This window comes from Acomys russatus, chromosome 31 (assembly GCF_903995435.1).
Source record: "Acomys russatus chromosome 31, mAcoRus1.1, whole genome shotgun sequence".
Lineage (NCBI taxonomy): Eukaryota > Metazoa > Chordata > Mammalia > Rodentia > Muridae > Acomys > Acomys russatus.
This window is the reverse complement of record NC_067167.1, coordinates 41,030,420-41,046,573: the sequence shown is the minus strand read 5'-3', so window position 1 is coordinate 41,046,573 and position 16,154 is coordinate 41,030,420. Positions and strand designations below refer to the sequence as shown.

Here is a 16,154-nt window from a genome sequence, read left to right as displayed (position 1 = left end):
TGGGGTGATGATAACAATGGTAGGCCTAACGAATGGTTCCTTTTCCTGATCCATCGTGAATTCCTGTTCTAGCATACCTAGTCAAATGGGAAGCTGGAAACTGCAGAAACATGGTCTTGGGGAACCGCAACCCCGCGTGTGGCTAAAGGGAGGTCACCCTTCAGAAACAACGGCTTCATACGTGATTCATAGATGTTCATATTCCCACCCCACTTCTGCATGTTTGGGGGTGTTAACGTAACTGGGTGACTCGGGCCCAGACATAGTTTTTTCTTGTACTTACTCTGAGTATTGCATTAAAAAAAGCAATATCTAATAATATTTTTTCAGCCTTCACTGGTATTTTCTTTGATGGAAGTTGGTATTGCTGAATGCAGGCAGTTGTATATTAGGAGAACCAAGCATTGACATAAATATGCTTGCAAGTACAGTAAAAAGAGATTTGCCCCGAGCATGCCGAGTGCTCACAGAAAATGTCTTCAGTTTCTGAGCAATTGGCAGTTTAATTCAATACTTACTTTAGTGCCACCAAAAAAAAACCCAAAAAACAAAAAACACACACATATAAAACAAAAACAAACAAACAAACAAACAAAAAAACATCAAGTACTTTATACAGACTAGTGAAGAATAAAGTTCTGTTAGACAAAGACAGCAAAAATATATGCACATTTTAAACTTTCAGTCTTTGATTTTTTTTTTTTGAAATCTTACTAGTTATTAGCAAAAAACCCTTAACAACATGGCTTTTATTTAGTAGAACTTGTATTTAAAAAATAAATGCATCATAAACATAAATAAAGTCATTTAGGAAGCTTGAAAAAATTTTAATATAGCAGACAAATATATCCTTTGTTTATGTTTGTTTATTTATGTTTTTATATATATATATGTATATATATATATATATACACACACTATAGTTTTGGTTATGGGAACAAGGTATAAATAGCTAAAGGGAGAACTCAGAAGATTATAGCATTTGCCCCATTGGAAAAAGTTGAGGGACATGGGGCTTTGTTTATATATTTCCCCAAACACCATTGTTGCTAAAGCCTAGCAATAAACTATTCTCAGAGAGAGGAAGGTTATATTCACTTTCTATGCCTATGTCAATATGGCACTAAGTCACTCTTATCTGTAGCACATTTGCCTTGATGAGAAGGGATGAAAACTAATCTCCTTCTAAGAGACAAGCTACGACAATCTTATCAACCAAAATTAGGCTTATCATCTTTTACCTTTTGCTTAGAAATACTATCATCAATCTCTATTTTTATTTAAAGCAAATAAGAGTCAAACACAAAAAGTTTATTTGAAACTTGTAAATTTTTCCTGTAAAGAACTTTGAAAATTCTTCTAAGAACTGTACTTACACTAACTCTTATTACATTTATTTACGGGCAAGTAGAAAAAAGGGTTTTCAAGCATTGACTTTAAAATTAACTTTGGGAAAGGAACAGTTATATGTTTGGCTTCATAATAACCCTTATCTATTCAACAAGTATTAGAAGACAATTTTTTCTGAATAACCACTATTAGGGAAAATTAAGGATACCTAACAGAAAGGAGTAGAAATGTACTTGTGAGAATGAGTGAAATTATACAGTGATGATAGAAGCCATTTAAAGGACTTGAACCACCTTTGAAAGTCTGGTTCCATCCCATTGTGCTGGCTGTAGTTCCTGTGTACAGCCTGTAATTTCAAATGAGCTGTCCTAACTCCCAGTGCTATTTATAAAGATAAACTAATTAAATTTACTGTAGAGTAGATTCTGTTGAAAAAAAAAGTTTGTTTCCTTCTTTGTCACCTGCCCCCCACATATACTACCCTCTGTATTTAGAAACCCTAGCCCAACTCCCAAGGCCAGAAAAACTGACCCCTTTCCATCTGTCATGTTAAATTTTATGCATTAGAGCCCAATGTCCTTCCTTTTATTTCTAATAAACTCAAAGGTGTCCAAAGATATTTAAGACAGCTTCCACTGGCATTAAATATTATAAAAATTAGAATTTTGCCCACATTTGGAGTGTCCATGCCTCCTTTCATCTCGTTTGTGTGTCACATATGATGATTCCTACAGTCACATCAGAGTGGCAATGGAGTTGGTGAAAATCCCAAGGGATTCTTTGAAGAAAGCCACTTGCCTTTGAGAGATGAGAGGAGGGAAGACCCAGCACCAGACAAAGATTCTGGAACGCAGCACATAGAGAATGTTATAAAACATTGACAGATGTTTCAGGGACCGAGAAAGCGTTGTTAAGAGTTGAAGGGCACTGTAATTGGAATGTCAATGAATATGGAAGCTCATTTGCTCAGCCCATCCACCATAAAGGTCTTACCTCTCTATGTATCTCTTTGTGCTCTGGGGATTTTCTTCACCCAATTATTAGGTTTTCTTACTTAATGAACCTCTTCAATGCACGTGAAAACCTAGGGAACTCTTTTACCTCAAATGGTAATTTCTGACCTGAAGATGAGCTAAATGTCATATTTTCCTTTTCTTGATGGCCTTGAGTATTGTGTTTTGGTCCACTGACTTAGGGACCTCTGTGATTTCACCTTATAAATAAGTAATGTACATTTTGTTTTGTGATTGAAATGAGGGGCAAATTTTCTTGACCCTTCTGATTCCCAGATCTCTGTTGGTGTGGATTATATTCACAACCCTTTCTTCCTCATCCAGGTGTAGGCTTTGAAGAAAACCCTGGTGTGCTGACATCCACTGCTCTTTGCCAGCAGGTCCTCGGCTCTATTGGACTTTGACAGTTCTCACAAGATAGGGCCCCTCTGGACCTCTGTTACATTTGACTTCCTTTCTAGGCATGTAGGAGATGGTCTTTGTGTTAAAAGGTTCCTTTATTTTATCATGCAATATATATAAATGGATTTTTACCAAACCAGTAAAAACAGTTTTATACTTTTATTATGTTTTATGTATTATTTTCCCAAAAGAGTGTTACATTTTCAGAAGCATATGTACACAGATATACTTTTATGAAAAACTTCCTGTAGAAAAATTTTAATTATGTTTTTCCTATTCTAGTTTCTCTTCTCTGAATTGTATATTGTCTTATTCTCTGAATGTCACATTGATTTATTCATTGACTGCTTTAAATCAGTGGCAAAATTAAAATTCATATAATGGTATCAAAAATAAAATATATAACAATCATGAATATAAATCAACAATGCCTTTTCTTTTGTTCTGGGTAATATAACTATATATCTTGTTTGTTAGTAAATAGTTTAAAAATAAATGAGTAAGTATAACCTAGTATTTTGTCACTAAGCTGTTATGCTTCTCAAATATTCTATCATATAAAATGTTGATGCATATAAGTATGCAGAATAAATCATATGACTCATTTGAATGTCTGGACGGCATATTTCTATATGTGAGCTAGCATCCACATACCTTTATTCCTTTTGGTGTTTGATGGAAATACATTTTGTGGTGAAATCATTTTTTTCTTGTAGTCAGAGTAGGAATTTTATTGATTTTCTTTTCAGCTAAAAAACATGTTAGTAGCTAACTCTACGGATGACTTTATTTTAATTTACATTCCTGGAAAACAGTCAGAATAATGACGTGTTCTAATTATCAGTTCCTTCTAATGATACAGGCAACGTATTTTTACCCCCGTGCTAATTCTATTTTCTTTAAACCCAGCCTCAGTCAGAGGTGTGTCCTGATTACCTTAAGCACCTTAGGAGGCCTCATTCTGACACGGTCCCTATACTTCCCTCCTAAGCTGGTTTTATCTCCACTTTTTCCATCTACGCTGAGGACTTTATTTGCTGCTTTGCTCATGATTTTGTGCAATCATTCCACACTCAGTGCAATATAAGTTTCCAGGGTACAAGATGGTGTATGCTCAGTATTAGGGTAAATTTGTTTGTTAAGAAAATATGTCAGGGGACAAAAGTCAGCTTGAGTTGGACAGATTTCATACCAGCTATCAGAGCAGAGCTCTTCCACATCTTAGGAAAGTTGAGAGCCATGTCAAATCTAACAAGCAGAGAGAGCATTTTGTTGCTGTATGAAAAATACATTGACTGAGAAATACCTTGTCTAAATAGTAAACAGGGGCAAAAAATGTATTTGCCATAACATTTTACTAGAACACTGCCTGAATAATCCATGTTTCATATAATACTTAAGCATCTTACCAACTTTCAACGATCTGTGTTTGCAAAGGTTGTTTGATTACCATGGGCGTGTACCTCCGCCTCCCCGAGCTGTCATCCCACTTAAGCGTCCCAGAGTGGCAGTCACCACCACGCGCAGGGGAAAAGGAGTCTTTTCCATGAAGGGGGGATCCAGATCTGCTGTTGGTGGGTCATCTTCATCAGGCTCTAAATGTAAGTAACACACCTGTTGTATTTCCCTGTCGGTAACGTAAGAACAGCCATCATTACATAAAGACCTATAATGAATGGTTACCTGGTAGTTATTAGTGCAACAACGGCGATAATTACCTATTCCTGATTCTCACCACACTGCATAGAGTAGACAGGCTACCACAAAGGTAACCCAGAATTGATTGTAATAGAATTTTTAGCATTGTAAATTACAGTGTGCTCTCTGCCATTGTTGTTTTGTAGAGCCTGGAAACAGAAGGTGTTGCTGTTAATAAGGAAACACCATCACTTGAAAAGAGTATACAGTTTTTTCTTTTCAGAGAAAGATGTGAAAAATATGTACATTGAATACTTAGAATCAGAATAATCAGATTAAAGATGGACAAATGATACAATAGAGCTTTTAAAGTATAACTTACTAATTACCTGGGTCATTTGGAATCATATGAATCTGATTATATATTTCCTAAATAATTAAAACATTGTACATGATTTCACATAAGTCAGTAAAGTGTAGAGACAACAGTTGTCTAACTAAGCAAGTATATTTGAAATTTTCATATGGACTGACTGAGAAAATCTCTACATTTTCATTAGGATACAATGGCTAAAGAAAATAATACAAAATTTTCTGTCTTCTTTGAAATTATATTTTAATTCAGAAAAAGTAGAGATAAGATGATACACTATGAGAATATGAGAACAGAAGTCTTAGAGAAAGCTGGGGGAGCTATCGGTCATGTGGTGGCCTGCGGCTGCCTGTCCCCAGGGATATTTGGACAGAAACCTGAGACCTGAGGGGCAGAAGGACAGAATCTTAGCACATCAGGCATGCCAAGGGATAGTAGACAGACATCCCAACTGTCGACGTTGAACAACAAAAAAAACCACTGAAGCCAAAAAAAAGCAAGACTGGAGACTGTGACTAAAAACAAGAACACAGTGCCTGCCCCAGGGCAGGTTGGTAGGAGTTATGCTTCGTCCATATCACAACCTTTCAAGATATGGGAGACAAATATCCCATCTTTACTGCTAAACAAATGTGTGGTTTTTCCTATGGAAATGTAAAGACAAAAACAAGCATTTATTTGACCCAGATCTAGTACTAATGACAGACCAAAGGAGCAATTCTGTCCAAATCCATCTTAGTGAGTCAATGAGTTTATTAGGGCTACAGGAGCATGGATGTGTGGTTATTCATAGGAGTGTTGATGACTTAAAAGCAGCCATGTCACTTAAAGGCACGTAGCATACGTGATGTTTTAAGAAAGCTGCATGCCCCCAACTCCCTGCATGATTTGCACCTCAGTTACATACACACACACATGCACACACACATATACATATATGTGTGTATTTATGTTACATATACATGTATATATTATATATATTATAGATAAATGACAGACAAACAGACAGATAGATAGATGGAGCTATAGCTTGTTTAAGCCTGGGTTGGGAGGGAGCAGGTATATATCTTGTAAGCGACAGAAGCTTCCAGAGACATGCGAGTTGTGTTTGGTGCCTGAGTCATAGAGACCTTCTCTTCAAAAGGAAATGTGTCCATGCAGAGAGAACAGATATGTGACAGCAAACACAGTCACAACCAGAAGCCAGGCATTTGATTCTCACACCAAGAAATAGATGGTACTTAGTGCCACATAGTTAGAAATACTAAAACTCACCATCAAATTATTCTATTTTTCTATGAATGTGACCTATGACATAGTTCAAGAAGAGCCAACAAATGCTTTTTGGACACTCAAGTTTGCTGCATTCCCTGAGACACTGCCTCAGATAATGCATTCCCGTGGCAAACATCTTTGTGTGTGTCCTTATCAAGTTTATTCTGTGAGTGGATGATGTGAATTTTGTTTTGAGTCAGCATAAGAGAGAATTCATGTCTCGTAAATACATAAACAGTCTAATATGTCTTTAGATTGTCATTAAGAGTTAGCAAAATTATTGAATTTGGCTCTTGGGAGAACATGAAGATCAGGTTTCACTCTGGGTTTGCATCATTTTTTTATGTTAAACTTTTAAAAAAGAGAAGTATCAAAATCACTATATACTTTTGTCCTGAGCTCACTGATACAGAGATGTATCCGCAGAAACACTGGCCTCAGAATATTCAGTTCAGCATTGAGTCTCACCTCAACTCTGCAGGACATTTATCATCCCTCACCTCAAAGCCTACAGTGCAACAGCTCAGTGTAAAGTGTGTGAGCAGAGATGGCACCTCCTGGTTTTGGAGGCATCGACTTAAGAACACACTTGGCTTATGACTTGGCCATTTTATGACAGATGCAACCTTATAACCCTCACCTGCTGAGTTGTCCTGCATTACTAGCAAGAGCCTGAGATAAACAAGAGCTTTTAAAGGTTGTTTTGAAGCCAGTACCTCAATATTAAAATCATTTACCTAAGTTCTCCTTTTATTTAAAATTTTAAATTTTTATTTATTTTCAACTTTTTAAATTTCTAGATATATTGGGACGGTAAGAACTGCCAACTTCCCTTTCAAGATCATATTAAGAATTTCTCTTAGGTCTAAAATAATGATTTCCACACAAGCAGACTGTTTTCTCCTGTGCCATGTTTGGGATTAAGTAGGGTGCAGATTGGAACATACACATCCTCTTTAGAGTTGCTTTCATGGCAGCAGGTTTATACATGCAATCCCGAACTTCTGAACGTCTGTAAAGTCTTCCATGTGCTTCATGTGCGTGCCTCATTTTCTTCCTTAAATGTTTCCATCTACTTAGAGGAAAATAATATGTAATTCTATTTTACTATTTCTAATAGCTGTAACCTTAAATACCATATATATATATGTGTGTGTGTGTGTGTGTGTGTGTGTGTGTGTTTATTCATTATTCATAAATGTCCTGCTAATATTCTCGTCTGTAGAATTCTCCCATTCTACAGGTGCAGAAAGGTAGAAACATTCTGCAACCCACAGAGTTATCAGCAACAGAGGCAGGAGCCACACCACAAGCTTCTGGTGCATGGCCTAAGGGTCTGAGTTTGTGTCTTTCCAACTACTTTTCTGAAATAGGGAATTGTAACTGTTATATAATATTGAACTTGCTATTTTAACCTTGAATTTTACTTTGTGTGATGCTTTTACTTTGTGCTTGCCATCTGGATCTTTGGTTTGCACTTCTTTTTTGTTTTGTTTTGTTTTTTGTTTTTGTTTTTGTTTTTGTTTTTTCCTTGCTTCCTACATCCATTTCCTAAAGTTATGACAGTTGGAAGCCAGGCAGACTGGAGGAACAGGAATGTAGAGGCTGTACATCTGGGGCTGCTAAGACTGTGGCACAGCACAGTCGGCTCTGTATCCGCTCTCTCCCCTGCTCAGAAGTCGTTCTTTTACACCTCTCTATCAATATTTTCTATCAATATTTTCTATCAATATTTTCTATCAATATTTTACCATATTTTCCCTTTCCTCATTTTTTTCAATAAACATCCTCCTTCGAATGTACCCAATATTTGTGTTTTCCCCATTAAGAAGAATATACTTTCATGTCCAAATATTTGTGGAAAAGTAGTCATCCACTAGAGCATGGTTGACCTACCAGGGGCTACACTCTTAGAACTCTCTCCACCCTCACCCTCCCTCACCCTCCCTCTCCCTCCCTTTCCCCCCTCCCTTTCCCTCCTCCTTCTCCTTCCTCCCCTCCCCTCCCCTTCCCTCCCCTTTCTCCCCACCATGAGCTATCAGCTACCCATAGCTTCTTGCCGAGGGCTGAGGTTTCCTGCCACATGTCCTCTCTGTTCTTGGATTTAGTCTGGCTTGGACTTACACAAGTCTTGTCCATGCTGTCGTAACTGCTGAGTTCACATGTGTATCTGAGACACTGTTTCCATCCCCGTGGCACTTGCACTCTTTCTGCTTCCTTTTCTGCATGATACTTGGACTTTGGCAGGAAGAGATGTGGTATACGTGCTCCATGCAGGGCCAACAACTCCAGAGTCTTCATCTTGGCCAGTTGTAGGTCTCTAGTTTATCACTATCTACTGAAAATTGAATTTTCAGTAGTGAGCATTGAGAGAGGCAATAACCTAGGATTATAATGAAAAGTAATTAGAGGATCATTTGATACTACATCCATTTAACAAAATAGTCGTATTAGTGTCTTCCCTAGAATCTATAGCCTATTTATACATTGGTTCTTCAACTGGTAATTGTACCAAGTTTGAGTTTCGTTTTCTGAAACAAGACTTCTCCAATCAGAACACGGAACTTACTCCCATGCTTTGTACCAATGTTGTAGCAGTGGTTGTGTCTTTCCAGGCCTGTCATTATCATAGCCCACAAAGTTCACAGATGGATGTTTTTTTCCTCCAGTAGGATGCACAGCACCTTCTATCCCTATGAAAACTAGCCAGTAGAGCTGCGGCTTCCTGATTAGTACCAGCTCATGTCCTTCATATCCTACGACTCAGGTGTGTGGCTCCCACCATCAAGTTCTGGAAGGACACTGAGAACATTGGCACTGTGCTATAAGGTTGGGGGAACGATAGATAGCTCCTCACTAGCTAAGAATATGAAAAGGAGTGACCCATTCCTGACACTGAGCTTATTTACTTACTTATTTATCTCCGGTGTCAAGTAAAGCTACCTTTGTGGGCACTCAAAATGAAATGTACATATCTGACAATTCAAACCTTACATCCACAAATGAGAGAAGACATGCAGTGTTTGTCTAGTGGCCTGGGCTACCTCACTCAGTATGATTGTTTTCAGCTCTAGCCAATTTATTGTATAATTAGTCCCATTTTCTAGGAATAATCAAGTTTCACCTCTATTGAACTGTTGGTCAGGGCTGTCCAAGAGACACCAACAACATTACAAGTTATTTTGTTGCTCTTGGTTGCCCTCCAGATGTAGAAAGTAAGTCCCTATAGGTAAAGATACCATGTCCTCCATACCATGGGCCCAGAGCCCTCTGCGTACTTCCTCTCTGAAGACCAGTTTTCATGTTATGAGAAGGCACCCAGCAAACTTCCAAAGGAAGGAAATAAGGACCTATTCTACCAAGCTATGAAGCACAGCAAGGCTGTAGCTAAGGGTGCAATTGCATGCATGTCTTAGTGCCGTCTAATTGCACATAAGACCTACGCAACAAGAGGGAAATTATGCCCACCTGGTCCTGAAACTCTATCCTAATCCCTTTGATTAGTAAATTTATCAGTCAGTCTGGGGGTAAAATCTACAAGTACTGCTTTATTAAACCATCAGAACTCCTGAATGTCATTATACCTACAGATAAGCATAATTCTTAAAACTCATCAAAGAAACTTTCATTTGCCTGAGACAGAGATCATTACAGAAAACCACAATAATCAAAGCACAGAGCTCTGAAGCCTAGTACCCAAAGAAAAATTTACAATATAGTTTCAGGAATCATTGCAGGAGAGAGAGGTAAGGTCTGGAACATCAGGTGGTTCATTGTGAGACTGTATCTCCTAGGATTTATCTATATCCGTAAAGCCTCACCCTGAGCTGAGTAAAGACACCAGTAGACATGCTAATGTTGATATGTGGAAGGACACAAAGCCTCAACCCTATACCTAGAAATACGAGAAACTAAGGAAATCTGAGACTAGGAGAACCAGTCTTCTCCCAGGGGAGAGAACATCAATTGATTACCAGCTACCATACACTCAACCCTGAAAACATACATGCAAATGACATTACATAGATTGAATTGATTCTATGTGTTTAGGAATATATATCTATATTAAAAGGATTAATGAAAAAGATGTAATGAAATATATGTATACATATATACATATAAATACAACCTGATGAATTCGTTCACTGGTGTGTGCGTGCGTGTGTGTGTGTGTGTGTGTGTGTGTGTGTGTGCGTGTGCGTGTGCGTGTGTGTGTGTGTGTTTCAGAATCCTGTGGGGATGGCCAGAGTTCCACTTCAGGTGCTGCTCACTTCCAGAGGGGACTGGATGTGCCTCTAGATCAAGAGTTTCATTTCTCCATCGCGGGTGGCCAGAATGCTTTAGGGTGAGGCTTGTAGTCTGGGCACTCGGCCAGGTTTCTGCCCTCTCTGGAGGAGGTGGAAAATGAGTTTTCCATAGGGTGTCATGGCTTAGCTCTTTTTAGAATGAGACTGCAGGTCTCAAAAGGCAATGGAGACTCGGGAGCTCCACAGACCCATGACGATACCAAGTGTTACAGGTCCGTGTTTGAGCTGATGTGCCAAGCACAGCAGCAGAAGCAGGCAAATGTCTAAAACTTGCTGGCAGCCAAGTCCGGTGAGACACAGGCTGGTAGTACTTCACTGGTGGTCAGCACAGAGCCAGCTGTGGTGATGGAGCAGGCCCCAGTGGCTGCCAAGGCAGTTCCGCCATTGCTGCCTCACAACCAAGTGTTCAGTGGTGGTTCCCCCTGGAATAAATGGGAGTCTCAGATGGTCATAGTGCAGGAATGGCAAGCAAGAGATCATGAGAATGAGCCCCCACAAGCCAGCCAGCCTTTATTGATAAACCTTGGGCAGTGGAGAGGGGTTTTGAGGGTGAATGTGTCTGAGTCCTAGGGTTAACAGTGCCAGGATACTTATTCTACATACAGTGGTACAGTGCCTCATGTATAGTCAGGAACATGGGGCTCTATCACAAGATGGAGAAAACAGCACTTAATTATCCTCTGTGTGCAAGGGAATGCCTTCTAGGTACAAATAAAGGTCATTTGCTGTAGACTAGGGTCTCCGCACAGGGTGGTGTACTTCCAGCAATTCCCTGTGCTTGATGAAGTTCCTTGTTAGGGCTAGATGGCACTCCTTAGGAAATCTGGGGTTACCTGATCAGGTCGAGTGGGAACCCTGCTTTAAAAAAAGGGAGTCTGCCTGCATAGACTGATAGTGAAACAGTTATCCGTGCAAGTCAGACTTCAACCTTATCCAGCAGAGTCCCACACGTGTGTATACACTCATGTGCCTGTGAGTATATGTGTTTAGGGCTGGCTGTTTGGTAATAGATAATTACTTAGAGGGTTCATGTTAGGGGAAGACTGGTTATCTTTCTATCAATACTCATTAAGTACCAGTAGCTCTTCATTTAGAGGTGATCCCTTATGAGAGGTTTCCACATCGTACTAGCATATTCTCTGGTGTTCTTACGGTTCAGTTTATTTAGACAACAGTAACCGTTTCATTGAGGTTTTGTGGACGCAGCTTTCCTGACATATAATGTGTATGAGTATGCGTGTGTGTGCGTGTGTGTGTGTGCGTGTGCGTGTGTGTGTGTGTGCGTGCGTGCGTGTGTGTGCGTGCGTGCGTGTGTGTGTGCGTGTGTGTGTGTGCGCGTGTGCGCGTGTGCGCGCGTGTGTGTGTGTGTGCGTGCGTGTGTGCGTGTGTGTGCATGTGCGTGTGCGTGTGTGTGTGCATGTGCGTGTGTGTGCGTGTGCGTGCGTGTGTGTGTGTGTGCGCGTGTGTGTGTGCGTGTGTGTGCGTGTGTGTGTGCGTGTGTGTGCGTGTGTGCGTGCGTGCGTGTGTGTGTGTGATACAATATCAAAACCAATCAACAGATGTCCCAATCCAATGGCTCTTACATTCTTTCCGCTCCCTTTTCCTTGATATTCTCTGAGCTTTTCAGCATAGGGATTATGAATTAATTGTGGGGGTGAGTTTTTTCGATACAGGTGAGAGCTACACTTTAGTACTGGTATCAAGATAAGTACTTAGGATACAGTAAAAAATAATAATGGATTTGGAAAGTGGCAGAAGTAGGTTCACTTCCAGGTTTCTTGTCTTCGCCAGCAATTGATAGTTATATGGGTTTGCAGTACTATGCTTTGATTCCTTCCTGTTGAGTGGGCCTTCTATCCAATTACCCTTTAAACCAATGTGTGTGTGTATATGTATATATATATATATATATATATATATATATATATATATATATATATATATGCCATTATTTTACCATTGCAGATTTAAGTATCATTTAAGCTCAATACTTAATATGTATTGATAACATACCCTTGCATAATACAGTGATTATTCACATGCATACACATGTGAAGATATATATGCAATGTAGTATGTGAAATATGTGTGTTCACTCTGTGTAGCACATAAAATTGCTAATATATGTATATATATATATATTATACATTTGTGAAAATGTTTATCTTTAATGACTTTACACAATGCATCTCATTCTATACTGTTAATATACACAATTTTTCAGTGTATTGGTTAAAAATAAATTTCATTAAAAGATTAAAAAGGCTAGATAAAATTATATTTCCTATATGTATTTCACTTCCTTTTAAAATTGCCAAAACTAAAACTATGACCACTTTGTCCACCCTATATCACAGACATAAAATAAAGATTTCAAATTATAGATAATCACCTTATAAAAGTTGAGACATAATTACCCATGCACATTAGCTGCATTTTCTTATTGCAAAATTATTTTTTCTTCTAGAGAAAAAGAACCAACTAATCAATATCTTCAATTAGGTTAAATATAATACCTATGGGAGTAGAGCGTAGGAAAAGCACAGTTGATATCCTTCAGGGAACATCAATGACAAAATAAGTGACAGATTATTTTTAAAGCCACGAAGCCTCTACAGGAAGTTAGAAGTAGACCAATCAAGTATAAGAAATGGTTATCGACTGCTTTTCTCAATAGTAAGACTTTTTGAGTTTGAGCCTCCTTATAAATATAATGTGATTATGGTGGTATAAACATCACTTAAAGAAATATCATTAATATTTGACAAAGTCACAACAAGCACTCGTCAATCCCCTATCTAGGACAATGTATTAGTATATTCAGCTTTTGAGACTACGAAAACAGTGGGGACAGTTGGCCAAAGTAGTTATAGAAAGCCTATTAGAAAAATTTTAAATTAAGGTTATAAAGGTTATTTGGTCTGGAAAAAATGAAACCAGACACTATTCTTTCTAGAAGGCAGTATCAAAGGAGATAAGAGGTTTGACTGTCTAGTCCTACCTACCCCAAGTGTGCTTCCTCCCTGCGGCAGTCAGGCTTGTTGGCACCGAGCTGGCCTGGAGTGTGGGAAGCTGAGTTGAGCAAGGGTGGGTGCAGTGGAGGACCTTGGTAAGTGGTGAATGTACAGGAAATATACACACCCAGGAACAACTTTGGAGAACTGTTTCAGATTATTGTGGGGAATATTTATTCTTCTCGGGAAGTGGCCATGGTCTAATGGGCAAGTTTTGTGAGGCCATGTGTCATTGACTAGGGCACTGGAAGATGCTTAATCTGCATACTCTGAGGCTATAGGATCTGGAGAAAATCCTTATAAGGTCAAACAAGAAATGAAACCTTTCAGAGGAAGGATAGCAGGTTAACAAGAAGAGACTTGATACCCTATGAGCATATACAGGGGGAGGAAGTCCCCCTCAGGAACAGTCATAGGGGAGGGGAATAAGGGGAAAATGGGAGGGAGGGAAGAATGGGAGGATACAAGGGATGGGATAATCATTGAGATGTAACAAGAATAAATTAATAAAAAAATTAAAAACAAAACCAAAAAAGAAAGAAATGAAACCTTAAGGCTGTCAGGGTAACAAATTCTTACTAAGGTTGATGGTAGTGTCTTTCTGGCACCACGTTTGGGGAAGGGAGGTAGCCAGCTCTTCCCTTCTTTATGAGATCTGGAGTTGAAACTTCCTCAGCACATAGTCCACAGCCCTGGGCTATTACAGTCCCACAGCTCCTCCCTTTTGTTTTGTAAAGAAGTATCATGGTCAATATTTATATTGGGAATAGTATGGCATTGAATCAGAACTTGATTGGCAGTGAGTTTTGCAATGCTGCTTATCTGTCATCTTAGAAAATGGATGAGGCAGGGTCCCATGAGGAAGAGGGTCCCAAAAGCCAACTCAGGACAAAGGAAGGGGAGGAGCCTAGCCATCAGGGGATTTGAATACCATGGATAGGGCTGCTGGGCAGGTAGTGTGCCTGGAGATCTTACCAGAGATCTTGGAGCATTTGTACGTTTTATTCCACCAGTCCAGATTCACTGATACAGAATCAAAAGTCCTCCCCCAACACAGTGCAAATCCCTCCCTGCTCAGCAGACAGCAAGTCCAGAGCTTTCCAGTTTGGAGAACAAGCCCAGCTGGGGAGGAGATTTGTCACTGGAGGGACTTGAGAGTTTCCATGGTGGAAGCCATAGCCTGGTCAATCTTGTCCTGTAAACTCTCAGCCAGGTGCTGTGTCTGGTCCACAAATAAGCAAATGATGGTTCTTTTCTTTATGTTTGAGCAGGTAAAAGGCATTTATCAACTTTATCAGTCCATTTCTGACTGAGTCACCAAACTGTAATATATCTGAATTACCATCCACGCCGTGTAATAGTAAGCAGCGAAAAAGACTCACTGGCTGTTGCAGAGATTTTCAGGTCTCAGACATTCTTCCACGTCAGCAGTCAAAAGTTTTAGGAGGGAGGTCTTCCCTGTTTAAATCTAATCTTAATTAACACTGAAGGAGCCCACATGTTTTTGCTTCTTGTTGGAAAAAGGGCAAAACCTGTTAGCATAAGGTTATTGTGTAGTTCAAATGCCAGTTTCTGTATCTTCTCCCACCCTCATTCTGGTTGCAATTCTTGTTCTGAGAATCTGAGCTCTCTATGTTTTATAAACTCTACTTCCCAATCGCTCCCTGATATTCCAATAAAGCAGCTTACAGCAACTGCTGACGGGGGAGAGAATAAATCTAGACTTCCTGCCAGCCAGGGGAGGAAGAGTTAGAGGAGGAAGTAGAGGAAGTAAGAGACTCAGTCACAGGAGATGTCTAGGAGAGACAGCTGGAACAGGAAAAGAGTCAACCTTAACTATCTCTGGGATGTACGCTGGGAAGAAGCCAGGTTCGGTTACAGGGTTAAGAATAGAGTGATAACTACCCAGTCATGAAGCTTATTGTTAAATATAAAAGAGTCTCAATTATTTGTGTGCTAGCTGGGTTAAGAGAAAACTGAGAAACAGACACAATTTTATAAAAATAACCATAATAAAAACCTCTTTCCCAGTGCAAAACATTTTCTGACTTATATGGGTTGGTTTAAACCAAAAGTCTTTTCTAAAATCCAGTGGGTTTTTGTTTTGTTTTGTCTTGTCTTGTTTTGTTTTGCTTTTGAAGCTGGGCTGCCTGTCTCATTGACATTTAAAAATATTGAAGTCAATAAAGCATCCTGTGACCTATCTCTGGAGACATTATATCCCTCCTTTGTTTTATGAAGTGTTACTTTAAGGTGTCATTAGATCTTTTTATAATTGCGTGACCTGTAAGGTTGTAAGGTATACCAGTAACATGTTTTGTGTTATTGTTGGATACTTATGATGGAACATTATCAGTTTTAATCTGTAAAGGGATTCCTATGACGGTCATTACTTCTCATAAACATGTAATAACAGAATTAGTCTTCTTAGAACTCAAGGCAGAAACCATGGAAATCCTGAATAGGTATCGTGTATGATATACATATTTAAATATTTTAAACCTGCAAAATGACACATATCCCTCTGTCATTTGAGGATATAGTACCTTTCAATAACTCCCAGCAGGTAATGGAAATATTTAAAGAACAAGTAGGATAATTTTTTATAATTTTCTTGTTTTGTTGCCAGGTTATAGAAAATTTTTTATTTAAGCCTCTAATATTAACATGATATCCTTTTTTAAGCTTCTAATTGCAGTTGTATAAATAAAAAAGCTATTTTTTAATTATTTGGAATAAGTTTAGTAGTTTCTAAATGTGAAACAGTGTGTTTGCATTTTGA

General features: G+C 38.9%; 1 protein-coding gene across 6 annotated transcripts in view; it reads left to right on the top strand.

Annotated features, from left to right (window-relative positions):
• Window positions 1–16,154, top strand: part of Ralyl (RALY RNA binding protein like) — a 675,570-nt gene that overhangs the window by 587,692 nt on the left and 71,724 nt on the right. For all 6 annotated transcript variants that reach the window (XM_051139878.1, XM_051139880.1, XM_051139877.1 and 3 more), the window contains one exon: window positions 4,203–4,366. In XM_051139878.1, coding sequence (XP_050995835.1) covers window positions 4,203–4,366 — 164 coding nt within the window. The remainder of the gene's footprint in view (window positions 1–4,202; window positions 4,367–16,154) is intronic.